This window comes from Barbus barbus (genome assembly GCF_936440315.1).
Source record: "Barbus barbus genome assembly, chromosome: 26".
Lineage (NCBI taxonomy): Eukaryota > Metazoa > Chordata > Actinopteri > Cypriniformes > Cyprinidae > Barbus > Barbus barbus.
Window position 1 is genome coordinate 5,340,934 of NC_136754.1, and position 12,012 is coordinate 5,352,945.

At 36.3% G+C, this 12,012-nt stretch overlaps 1 protein-coding gene across 3 annotated transcripts in view; it reads right to left on the reverse strand.

Moving 5' to 3' along the window:
* Positions 1-12,012, reverse strand: part of LOC306845520 (glypican-5-like) — a 138,089-nt gene that overhangs the window by 22,732 nt on the left and 103,345 nt on the right. For all 3 annotated transcript variants that reach the window (XM_079378383.1, XM_079378382.1, XM_079378384.1), the window contains one exon: positions 5,490-5,619. In XM_079378383.1, coding sequence (XP_079234509.1) covers positions 5,490-5,619 — 130 coding nt within the window. The remainder of the gene's footprint in view (positions 1-5,489; positions 5,620-12,012) is intronic.

Sequence of the window (12,012 nt, forward strand, 5' to 3'; positions counted from 1 at the left end):
TGCCAAGTCGTTTAACTCTCTGAAAATCACCAGTTACGTTAACAACAGCCATCTAGAGTTTCATGACCGAACTATATATTTATATGATATAGTTCCATTACATGTTGTAGGTAATGTAAGAGAAATCCCCTCCCCCCCCCCAAAAAAAATTATAAAATAATGTTTGATATATGATGCTGTTAACCACAACAGTCACCTAAATACATAATTCATTGTTCCCTCAGAGTTGAAATTCTCAAAAGTCAAAACTCTCAAACATCTTCAGCACATCTGCACATCAGGATGTCTCAACATAATCTAACAAAACACCTTCTGCTGGCACACAACACTTCTAGAGCACCTATCATAACATCTAACCCTGAGAACTGTGCATCTTCTTCCAGAAGACAGCTGGAGGAAAAACAGACAGCTTATTACTTTTGGACAGCTGGTTCACTTGAGTATTACGACCAGGTGCTCAAACAAAAGACACCTTTAACATAAAGCCCCACCATGTCGATTTACTTCTGAGGTAAATAAATAAAGAAACACGTGTATGTTCTCATGATAGTAGCAGAGAGAGTGTGGTGGGCTCTGGAACATTCGGTTTCTGTTCGCTCCACACGTTTACATATTTACCATTAAGCACCGTGGCAAAACTGGGCATGTGTTTGGCCTGGCATGTGCAACCAGAAACAGAGGGAGAGAACAAATCAAGAGGGAAATGGAAAGCAAGAGAGAGCAGAAGTTGGCTTTGTCTTGCATAAAAACAGATGCAGTAGCTGCAGTACCAAAACACATTTCCAAGACAGGAGGTCTAATCCTGTTGACCTCCTCTCTCTCACTCTTTACGCCCTTGAGCGGTTGTTTGCTGCTGCAGTTGTTCTGTTGCAGTAGACACTACAGCAGTTTCTCTACTTGCCATATTAGCTCTCTAATTGCTTTCGAAGTGTAACATTATACATTTTGTATTAAATAATTTTTCTCCCTGAAGTCCACTTACTTTCTTAGTAACAGTATTATTTAGTTTTTTTATAATTTACAACCCTTTCTCTGACACTTAAGACTCGTTCACACCAAAGATGCCAACTATAACAATATCTGCACATTTTTTATAATAAATCTGATTCTGATTTGTTTCTCCAGCCAGTCAGAATCCACCCGATTTTAAAGAGCCAAGACATTTTAACAGCAGAAAAAATAACTGCAGCGCATGTTTATAATAAGCAGAATGTTAACATACTTTATAGGTATCATTATAGTTAACGTTCTTCGTCCGAACGATAGATATTTACATTTATATATTCAGATTTATAACTATATATTCATATTTACATTTATATAGTCAGAATTATAACCATATATTCTGATTTACTTCTATATATTCAGACTTATAACTATATATTCAGATTTACATTTATATATTCAGATTTACTTCTGTATATTCAGATTTACATTTATATATTCAGATTTGCTTCTATATATTCAGACAAAAAAATATATTCAGACTTATAACTATTGTGATGAGTCGGCTGCCTCCCCCCTTATTATCATCACCACCCCATCCCGTATTCGCCGCCCTTCACCAGGCTCCCGACGGGAGTGGGTGTGTGAGAGAGGAGGGGCGCTGAAACAGCTGGCGGCGTGTGATGAGGTGCACCTGATAGAGCCTCATCACCGCCGCTGTTTAAATGCCGAGTGCGCCTCTCCTCGGGAGACCCCGTGCACTTGCACGCTGGTGTCCTCGAGGGTTCAGGAAGGATGCGTAGAGGGATTCCCGCACCACCCAAGACGTGAGCTGCCGGACCCGCTGTCCGGACGAAGCCGCACCCGTGACACAGTCGACGGGCCAAGAGGTCGGGCCGCAGGATCCCCCGGAAGTGCCGCGGCGACTGAAGAGGGACGAAGCCGCTGTATTAAGCCGCCACCCTCACGCCCCGGTCCCGAGAGGGGAGCGCGTGCGGCCGCTGGACTCCGTCCCTTACCTGGACCCTTCCTTCCAGAACACTGCCCCTCCTTCACAAACCCCGCAGCACGACAAGGACACCAGATCCCTCTGGTTATTTATTTGGTTATTTTGTTTAATAAAAGCCTCGCCTGACGCCACACCCACTGTGTCTGTCATTTGCTCCTCCCGCCACACTATATATTCACAATTTACATTTATATATATTCAGGCTTATTACTATAGATTCAGATTTACTTCTATATATTAAGACTTCTAACTATATATTCAGATTTGCATTTATATATTCAGAAATACAACCATATATTCAGATTTACTTCTATATATTCAGACTTATTATATTCACAATTTACATTTATATATTCAGGCTTATTACTATAAATTCAGATTTACTTCTAACTATATATTCAGATTTACTTCTATATATTCAGACTTCCAACTATATATTCAGATTTTCTACTATATATATATATTCTGATTTACTTATATATATTCAGATTTACATTTATATAATCAGATTTACTTCTGTATATTCAGATTTACATTTATATATTCAGATTTACTTCTATATATTCAGACAAAAAATATATTCAGACTTATACTATATATTCACAATTTACATTTACATATTCAGATTTACATCTATATATTCAGATTTTTATATAATTATTTCCTGTTTGGCACCTCATACTATATATATATATATGAATGAAGAGTTCAGATGCAAAAGCTTCTAAGTGCCATCTGAAATTTTCATCTAAAATGACCATCTTTTTTTTATTAATGTTTAGGTTCAGTAATGTTACTCTAATGGCAATATATAGGTCCTTTTCTATGCAATTTAAGTGAAATAACTGAACATAAATATAGGAGCCTGATAAAAATGCTACTTTTAGAAGAAAATTTCAAATGGAACTTGCATCTGAACTCTTCATATATGTGTGTGTGTGTGGTAACATTGAAGTCATGTGATCGTTTGGTTCGGTTATAGCCTACATTTAGCTCTTTACTGTATTTAGATTTCAAAAGTTGTGTTAATTTGTGAAGACTGTTCTCACTCCCAACGCATGTATTGATACTCGGTCAGAACCCTTTGGTATCACTTTTTAACACACTGTAATTGTTATGCATGCAGGATACTCCAATGCTTTAAATAAGAAACCTCTGGAATAAATACATAGGTGCAAAGTGGATGTGAAATTTATTGCCATGCTAATTTATATATTGGGTAATAATTTTGCCATTATTACATGTATGTTGGGGCAAAATTACATGTATGTTGCCTTCCGAGGCAAAATGATTGATGTGAGAGAGGAACAGACGCAATCTCCGTCTTCATCCGCCATGAAACTCGGACCCTGTGCACAAATTCAAAAATTGCTGCGAAGAGAAGAGTTATGTCAGCTTTGGTTGTGAAATGCCAGGCTCTTGTGTGTTTGTGAAAGATTGCATCATGTAGCATAAAGTTTGGGAGTATCTTTTGAATGACAGAGCGGGATCATTTTCAGCAATTAAACGTTTATGTTTTAATCTGATCTTCTAATAATTTGCATGGCTTCAGAAGACTTGGAATGTAACGACTTGATTGTAATATTTTTATCCTGCTTTTTTTGTCCGTTTTTGCAATAATCTGCCTGTTAGGTTTAGGATAGGGGTGAGGTTAGATGCTCTAAAATATCTATGAAAGTATAAATGTATATAAAATGATTTCTATTTTTACAAATGCATGTAAAGAATTAAATGCGCCATGATCTGATGCATAAGGAATACAACTGAAAGCAATAGTGAAGGCCTACCAATTGAAAAGTGACACTAAATGGGGTATGCTGAGTGTTAAAATGGGACGCCAAGGGGTCCTGACCAAGCGTCAATGCATGTCGAGTTGGAAGTGAGAACATGTTGGATTATCATAATGAACAAAACATGTATCATATGTATTTGTTGGTTTCAGATCTCATTTTCTGCAGTAATCCAAAATCCAAACCCAATTGGGTTTTTATCGAGGGAACCAAAGCGATAAAAACTTCTGGGTTGGCCTACAAAAATATACCATCACTGCAGCGCTCTATTATAGACCTTCATGATTGTGGCAGGTTTAAGGCTGAAAGGTGCTGTTCAAACTGTTTAAATGATAAGAGGACCTTTTAAAAATTTCAGATTGTTTCTAACTGCCATTTTTGACGTTGAAGGCACAGACAGTATGTTTGAGCTACAAATCTGATAAGAACACTGCCATGACAGCTGGTCTTACTGTCTGAGAGATGCGATCAATGCTACAGGCGTCAGAGGTTTTAAAGTGTGGCCTTTGGAGAAATTCAGTGATGGATGGCCATCATTCTTCATATCGCGTCTCTTCTCCCAAACACTTTTGCTCTCATTGACCTTGTCTTTTTCTACCCTGGAATGTTTTTCAGCTGGTGATAAAGGAATGCCCTCTCTTCTTCCTGTACCCTGTGTTTTTGATGTTTGGCACCCTGGAGCACTAACCGCAGATTAGGGGAAATGGGTGCGGGAGAGCAAGATGGCTGTCAGAGGGCCCAGCGGGGTGATTTTAGTGATGAGTGAAGATTGGGTTTCAAAGTGATCGAGAAACGCTACACAGACAAGGTCTACGGTGAACACCAGGAAAAAGATGGGGGCGTAGAGCCGTGGGTCATGTGTTACGGCTCTGGGCAAAAAAGAGAAGCCATTTTAGCAATGATGGAATGGCAGGTAGCACCTCAGCACCTGCGTTTGAGACAGTCAGAGGAGGTTATTCAATCTCTCTGTACCCCTGGGTGGTCTCTGTGGTCATTTCAACACCTGAGTATACAGATGACATAACATGACGCTATTTGTGAGGTTTCCAAGGTTCCTTCTGGGAATCAGTTTGGCCCTAAAATTATTTTCCATGCAATTACTTACACTAACATTACTAATCCTAACACATCCTGAATAATACTTGGATAAAAATATCTCTTAGCATTCCCATTCATCTCAAGGTCAGTTGCTCGGCTGGAGCAGGATTCCAAAAATATGCAACTTGAAATCTTCCATAGAGAGCCAGTTACTGGAGTTAATCATATGTGACTAATCACTCTGAAGCTACAGGAAAATGACACTGATTAGCTGATGGCACACCACAAGAACACAGACAGGCCCAAATCCATTCCTAACGACTATACTGAGTTGCGATGTTAATGCCAGCAGATAAATATAATATAATGAAAAAAATTACCACAAGCATTTGAAATATAGTCAACGTTAAACTGATAAGTCAATAAAATAATAATATATTTATTTATAGGTGAAGATTTAGAACTATTGATCAAGATTTAGAACTAAACTAGATAGTGTAGTTACGCCATCCACCAGCAGGGGCTAACTGGGTCATGCTAACCGGCCAAACCAAAACAACATGTTGTTTCATCGCTCATCAGAGGTACAAGCAACCCTTCAGGAAATATGGTTTCACGACCATGACAAGCATGCACAAACAGCATCAAACCAGTACAAACTAGCCATGGAAGCCCAGATGTAGGTGAGATTTTGTTTGTTAACTCACTGGGAGATGCCACAGACTCTCCAGAACCTTCACAACCGTCCTCATCATCACATTCACCACTGCTCTCTCCACTTCCTGTCTCGTCCCAGGACTCCCTGTGCCCCACACCAGGCATGATCTCTTGGATTTCCTAAAAAAAAAAAAAAAAAAAAAAATATCAGGTCAGTATTTAGCAGTATAAAATGTAGACATGTTTACATTACACACAGAACCAAATCAGATGCATCCAAATCTGAACAAGTGACAGTGTGTATTGGAATAAACACATGATAATAATTTGTTATAAAAACAATGATACAGTATCAAAAAACTACTTGTAAAAAAGATTTGTCAATGAGCAAATTTTAAAAAGACGTTCTGGAAGTTGAGTGCTACTGTGTATGTGTGTTTATATATATATATATATATATATATATATATATATATATATATATATATATAAAAAGGAAATTCAACTAACTGTTTTTTTTTTATTATTTTGGACATTGTTTGGATTGTGGTTTCACTTCTTAACTCTCTAAGAGACAGCTAGAATAACCAGAGGGTTAACCGACAGGTCTGGCTCAGGCATATCTGTGAACAGAGGGAGTCTGGCATTTCGAAATCAAGCCTCCAGCACTGGGTTCGGACCAGAGCTGCTCCATAGGACGGGTGAAACTGGTTTTCTATAGCACAAGCAAAGATATTTTTAACCTACACACACAAACTATACATACAGTGGAGTCAAAAACTCCAAAAAAACAAACAAACAAAAAAAAAAATTTGTTTCAACTTGGAAACAAACAACATTTGATATCATTCACTCAACTTTTCATTCAAATTACAATATATTAAAAATACATCACAGAGGCATTTTCACCAGTGGTCCCAGACTTTTGGACCCTACTACAGGCCTATATCCAGTCAAATCCACTCCACTGCCATATTAATCTTTCCACTGGCATTTGACTTTAAGAGTTTCCTTCTCGTTCAGTACAAGATTTTGAGCCTAGCAAGGTAAAGCATTTGATTTTAATCTTTCACTACCTGCTGAGGACTAAATGTCACAACACACTCCCTATATACAATTTCTTGAAAGTCACTTTGCACAGAAGTGTCCACTGGGGAAATAAATGTCAATGTAAAGGTCAAACTCACATGACCCATTAACCTTTGAGTCAGCACAATCAGGAGCAGGCAGGCTGCACACGCTCGCCATGACCTTTCACCCTCTGCCCAGAGCTTACGAGTCAGCTAGAGACGCAAAGCTATAGATAAATATAGCAGGTTGGCCAGGAGCTAGACAGACAGATAAATATATAGACGATATTAATGGACAGTAATGACAACGGCTCCGCACACGTGGTTCAAACCTCACAGCTTGGCTTTCTAACTTTGTCCTGACAAAGCACATGGATGCCTTTCAAAAACGGCCACGTGCAGATTGACGCAAACACAGAAGATGCTTCGTAACCTCAACTGGCGCTCTGAAGAAAGTTTTTCAACACTGCAAATGCACCAACGTGCACAAACTCAAAACTTTTCTGTTCCTTATTAATGACCTCATTTGGAAGCACTGATTTCATTAATATTTTTAGATCGGACTATTTTAGGTTTTTTCCAATCTGAGATGCCTAATTCAATTGCAAAGCCACAAACAAAAGCCACTGAAGTAACTTTTCCAAAAACATACGAGAGTGTCATGAAGCTGTATTTCTCTGTGTTGTTATTGTTAAATAACCAACTAAAATAATTAAATATAATTTTTGCTAACCTAAAGATGAAATAAAATACACTATAAACATTAGATGAAAAACTTAAACTAAAAAAAAATTAAAATTAGACATGTCACATTGGCACCTAACTGAAATAAAACAAGTTCAAGTCAAAGTACTGAAAAAAAAAAAAAAACTGAAATAAAAGTAAATCTAAATAGAAAAAGAAATAAAAAACTAATCACAAAAACTAAAATTTAAACAAACTATGAATAAATACTATAATAGTATATCAATAATTGTTTAATAACGAGTGCTTTTAATTTGATTTTTTTTTTTTTTACAACAACTTTCTGTGAAAAGATGGAACAGTCTTCCCTCCCACATCAGAGTTGCTCCTACTCTAAATATTTTTTAAAGACGTCTGAAGGCTCATTTTTTATATGTTTAGCTTTTGAGACCGCAGCGTGTTGAGGCATTGGTCTCTGCTTGTATTGTCCTTGATGTTTTATCTGGTGTTTTGTTGTTGTTGTTTTCTATTTGTGGAATGATTTTGTATTATTGTACAGCACTTTGGTCAACACTCTGTTGGTTTAATAGTGCTTTATAAATTAAATTAAATGAGCGTTTCTAAATCTGTTATTGTCTTTCTAAATGAAAGCATTGCAAATCATTTACAAGCATGTACAGTCTTCATCAGTAGTTCTTATCTGCTTCAGAATCCAGATTTCAAGTTGCAATCTAGCACTATAATGGTTTATCATGCAAAATATACATAAAATGCATTAATATTACCAATAACTGCATAGGCCGAACAATATGCACAATTATTAATATAACATAGGTTGGATAAGAAATTTTGAAGTGATGACTCAGATTTAAATTTGAAATTAACAACAAAATATTCAGGAAAATAATAATAATAAAGCTTATTTTATATTCAAGTATATAAAAGTAGGTGGCAAATGCAAACAACAACTCCCATATAATCATAATACATGGTTACTGGAAGCTATGATTTGCATTTACCTTCTATTTTCTTCCACTGCTGATCGTGATATTATTAGAAAAGCCCTGTGAGCCATTTGTGGGTTGTGACCCACCAGAGAAGCACAGATCTAAAGGCTGAGTGTACAAGTGAAGTGTGCAGGTAGAGTTCTTCTCATAATGTTTGATCGGAAACTCCCTGTCATGATGACAGCTGCGTTTCAGCATCCTGATGCCAAACCTATTCCTGTCTGCTAATCTATTTTATTGGTAGGTACATAGTACTCCTGCATTGAGAACATGCTCTGCTGCACTATCAGTAGACATAATACACACTCGCTCAGCCCGACACAAACACACACCTCCTCACCCCCAGCATAATGAAACATATAATGGAAAACAGGATTTCCTCTGCTCTATGGAAATAAAAGAGTTGGATGTACTACACAAACACACTACAACACTGTTTCCCAGCCTACATGATTTTAGTGGAACTGATTATGATTTCACACAATCAAGAAATGTGCAACACAGAATTATACAATACAGTCTTTCCTAGCTGAGTCACGGAATCACTTTTGTTAACCAAAAAGAGAAGAATGAGCGGCTGTTTGCACATGACGCAGTCTTGCATTTTTGCAGAATTCTTAATAGAAAGTTCCCAAACTTTCAAAAAGTTTATTCTCGATATAAACAGACAAGTGGCATTTTGAGCGGGAAGCTCTTCATCTGACTATTCTTCTTTATAGGACTATTAAATGGATAATTACCAGAAAGAACACAGCTGTTGAAAAGAAAATGCTTTTTCTCAAACAACTGAGAATTGAACCAGTTTGAAAGTGCACAATGATATTCATATTGAAATCATAACACACTACAATAATTACTGAAGAAATGCAGACATTGCGTAAATATGACACGACATGCAATCTGGTGAGTTAATAATAACCAAACTATCCACAGATGCAAGGTACTACTCAATACTAACTGAACTGTTTACACCTATTTGTTTTTTATTTAAATTGTATGTCAAGCTAAATGTTGCCTGTTCTACACAAGTTTGCTTAATTGAATCATTTAGAAACATTCAGGGTTATGCAGTCATAACTATGAGCACATTAGCATTATGACCACCCACATTTATCCTCCAAACAATAATATGAAGTCGGTGTTTACCAATCATAATGGAGGCCATTTACATACAAACAAAAAGGTCAGAAGTGGGTAGAAAATGTTCATTCAAAACTAAAAACATTAGTAGTGGACTTAAAATGCTACAAATAAGTAGAATATGACATTTCGGTAACACTTTATTTTAGGATCTCTTAACTAGTTGCTTATTAGCATATATATTACTAGAATATTAGCCATTTATTAGTAGTAATTAAGCACATATTAATACCTTATTCTACATCCGTAATCCTACCCAATACCTAAACTTAACAACTACCTTACTAACTATTAATAAGCAGCAAATTAGTAATTTATTGAGGGAAATATCGTAGTTAATAGTGAATAAGTGTTCCCTGTTCTAAAGTGTTACCGACATTTCAAATGTTACTCTGATTCAGTATAAACCAAATAAACTTGAAGACATCAACCCAAGCATTCCTACGAAAAAAAAAAGTGATTAAATGCACAAAAATAATAACTAATCAAGTTTTTATGTAAACATATTTCCTCATCTATGCTTCATTGTCCATTAGGTCCAATAAAAGTCAACCACAGTTTATAAACAAGTCTCAGAAACAAATATTTTTGATCAAAGCCCTTACAGACCAATTAACCTTGCAATCATGCAAAGTAGTCAAATGAATAATTTAATTATATATGCGTGTGTTAATGGACTGGCTGGCAGTGTTTTGACTGAGTCAGCAAACCTACAGAGATCTCTACCAATACAGACAGAGTCTAAAACGCATTCAATAGAGAGGGCTCTGGACTCATTTCCCGCTAAAGCTCTCTAATTAGACACACTATAAAGAATTAATTAAAGAATGAAAGACTGCAGTGACCATGGTTACAGTTTATTAACTGGCTGAAGGCCCAGCTATTTCAGCCTCTCTTTCTAATTCTGTAAATGACAAACAACGCAACATTTTTTTAACTAGAAATGCCAAGGTTGACACGTTAGATTGAGATTGATTAAATGTGTTTAAACTTTGTTTCACAAACTGAAAGCCGAGTCAAAATAACTGTTTATGGCAATCTACAGCGTATGAGATTAACCTTCTGAACATGGAATATTCAATATAGATAACGTATAGAACATTTAGACCTTGGATAAAAGTCTCTGCCAATGAAGTTAATGGAAATTGTGCTTCTTAGACCAGGAGATCTAAATTATTACAGACCTGAAGATCAAACACCTTACGAGCATATTTGAGTATGGCTACCAGGGCTGTGCAAAGATGGAGGTCACATGGGACATCTAACTCATACTTTACATACTCCATAAGACAGACAGTGTAAGGGGGGTTCAATATGCAAATAAAATCATCGCTTGTATGTGTCCCTTTCTTCCTGTTCACAAACGATCACGGCCAAAATTCACATCCTAAGAGAGCAACAATCACATCAAGTCCAGACATCTGCTCAAAGATGTTTCCAAAGTCAGATCGGACAGCCTCCAGGTTAAATATTGCAACGGGGAATATTCCTGCAAGGGTCACTACTGAGACAAGTTCATTTGAACATCTAGATGGACAGTTTGTTTTTTCCCCACTGCAAAAAAAATTTATAAATTAAATTTAAAATTAAAAAAATTTAAATTCTTACATGATGTTGCCCAATGAAAATATCTGAAAATCCTTACTAAAATGTATGTTAGGCTCACAATTTTACATTTACACTTAAAACAACGCTTAATTCAAAATACACAGTAAAATAGAGTTAAAAATTAAAGTCGTGACGTATTGTCAAGTATGGTGACCCATACTCGAAATTGGTGCTCTGCTGAAGGCGCTCTGCTGGTGCTCTGCTGAAGGCGTTTAACCCATCCAAGTGCACACACACAGCAGTGAGTAGTGAACAAATGAATGCACACACACACACACACACACCGTGAACACACACCCGGAGCAGTGGGCAGCCATGCTGCAGCGCCCGGGGAGCAGGTATGACTTTTTCTAAGTGAAAGAAGTTTCTTATGTTCACCAAGCCTGCATTTATTTAAAAAGCAGTAAAACAGTAATATTGTGAAATATTTTTACAATTTAAAATAACTGTTCTCTATTTGAATATATTTTAAAATGCAATTTATTCCTGTGATGGCACAGCTGATTTTTTTGTGCTGCTTGTTTGTTTGTTTGTTTATTTATTTAGTGGAAACCGTTATTCACTTTTTTGTTCAGGATTCAGTGATGAATATAAAGTTCAAAACAACAGCATTTATTTGTTTTAAAATTGTTTGTAACAATGTAAAAGTCTTTGCTGTCACTAATGTGTCATTTACCAACTATATTAAAAAAAACTAAAGAAATCTGATGCCAAACGTTTTTTTTTTTTTGAGAACAGAAATCTAATTTTAAAAATGAAAAAAAAAAATCAGATTTTTCTTGCATGTTGCAAGGTTGTTGTTTTTTGTGTCACATTGATCACTCTTGCCCATGCAAACATCTGATTGGTTAAAAATAGCTAAGTGAAAATTCAGCTTGTCATTTCCTGATACTCTTCCCTCCTTTTACTTACTGTATAAAATGGGAAAAAGCCAAAAAAAAACAAGCATACAAAACATCAAACTAACAAAAAACAACTAAAGCTGGTAAAAGTCACTTTGACAGTGGACAGAAAAATAATTTGACAGATTGAAGGAATCAAAAACTACATGAAATCCAATCTGA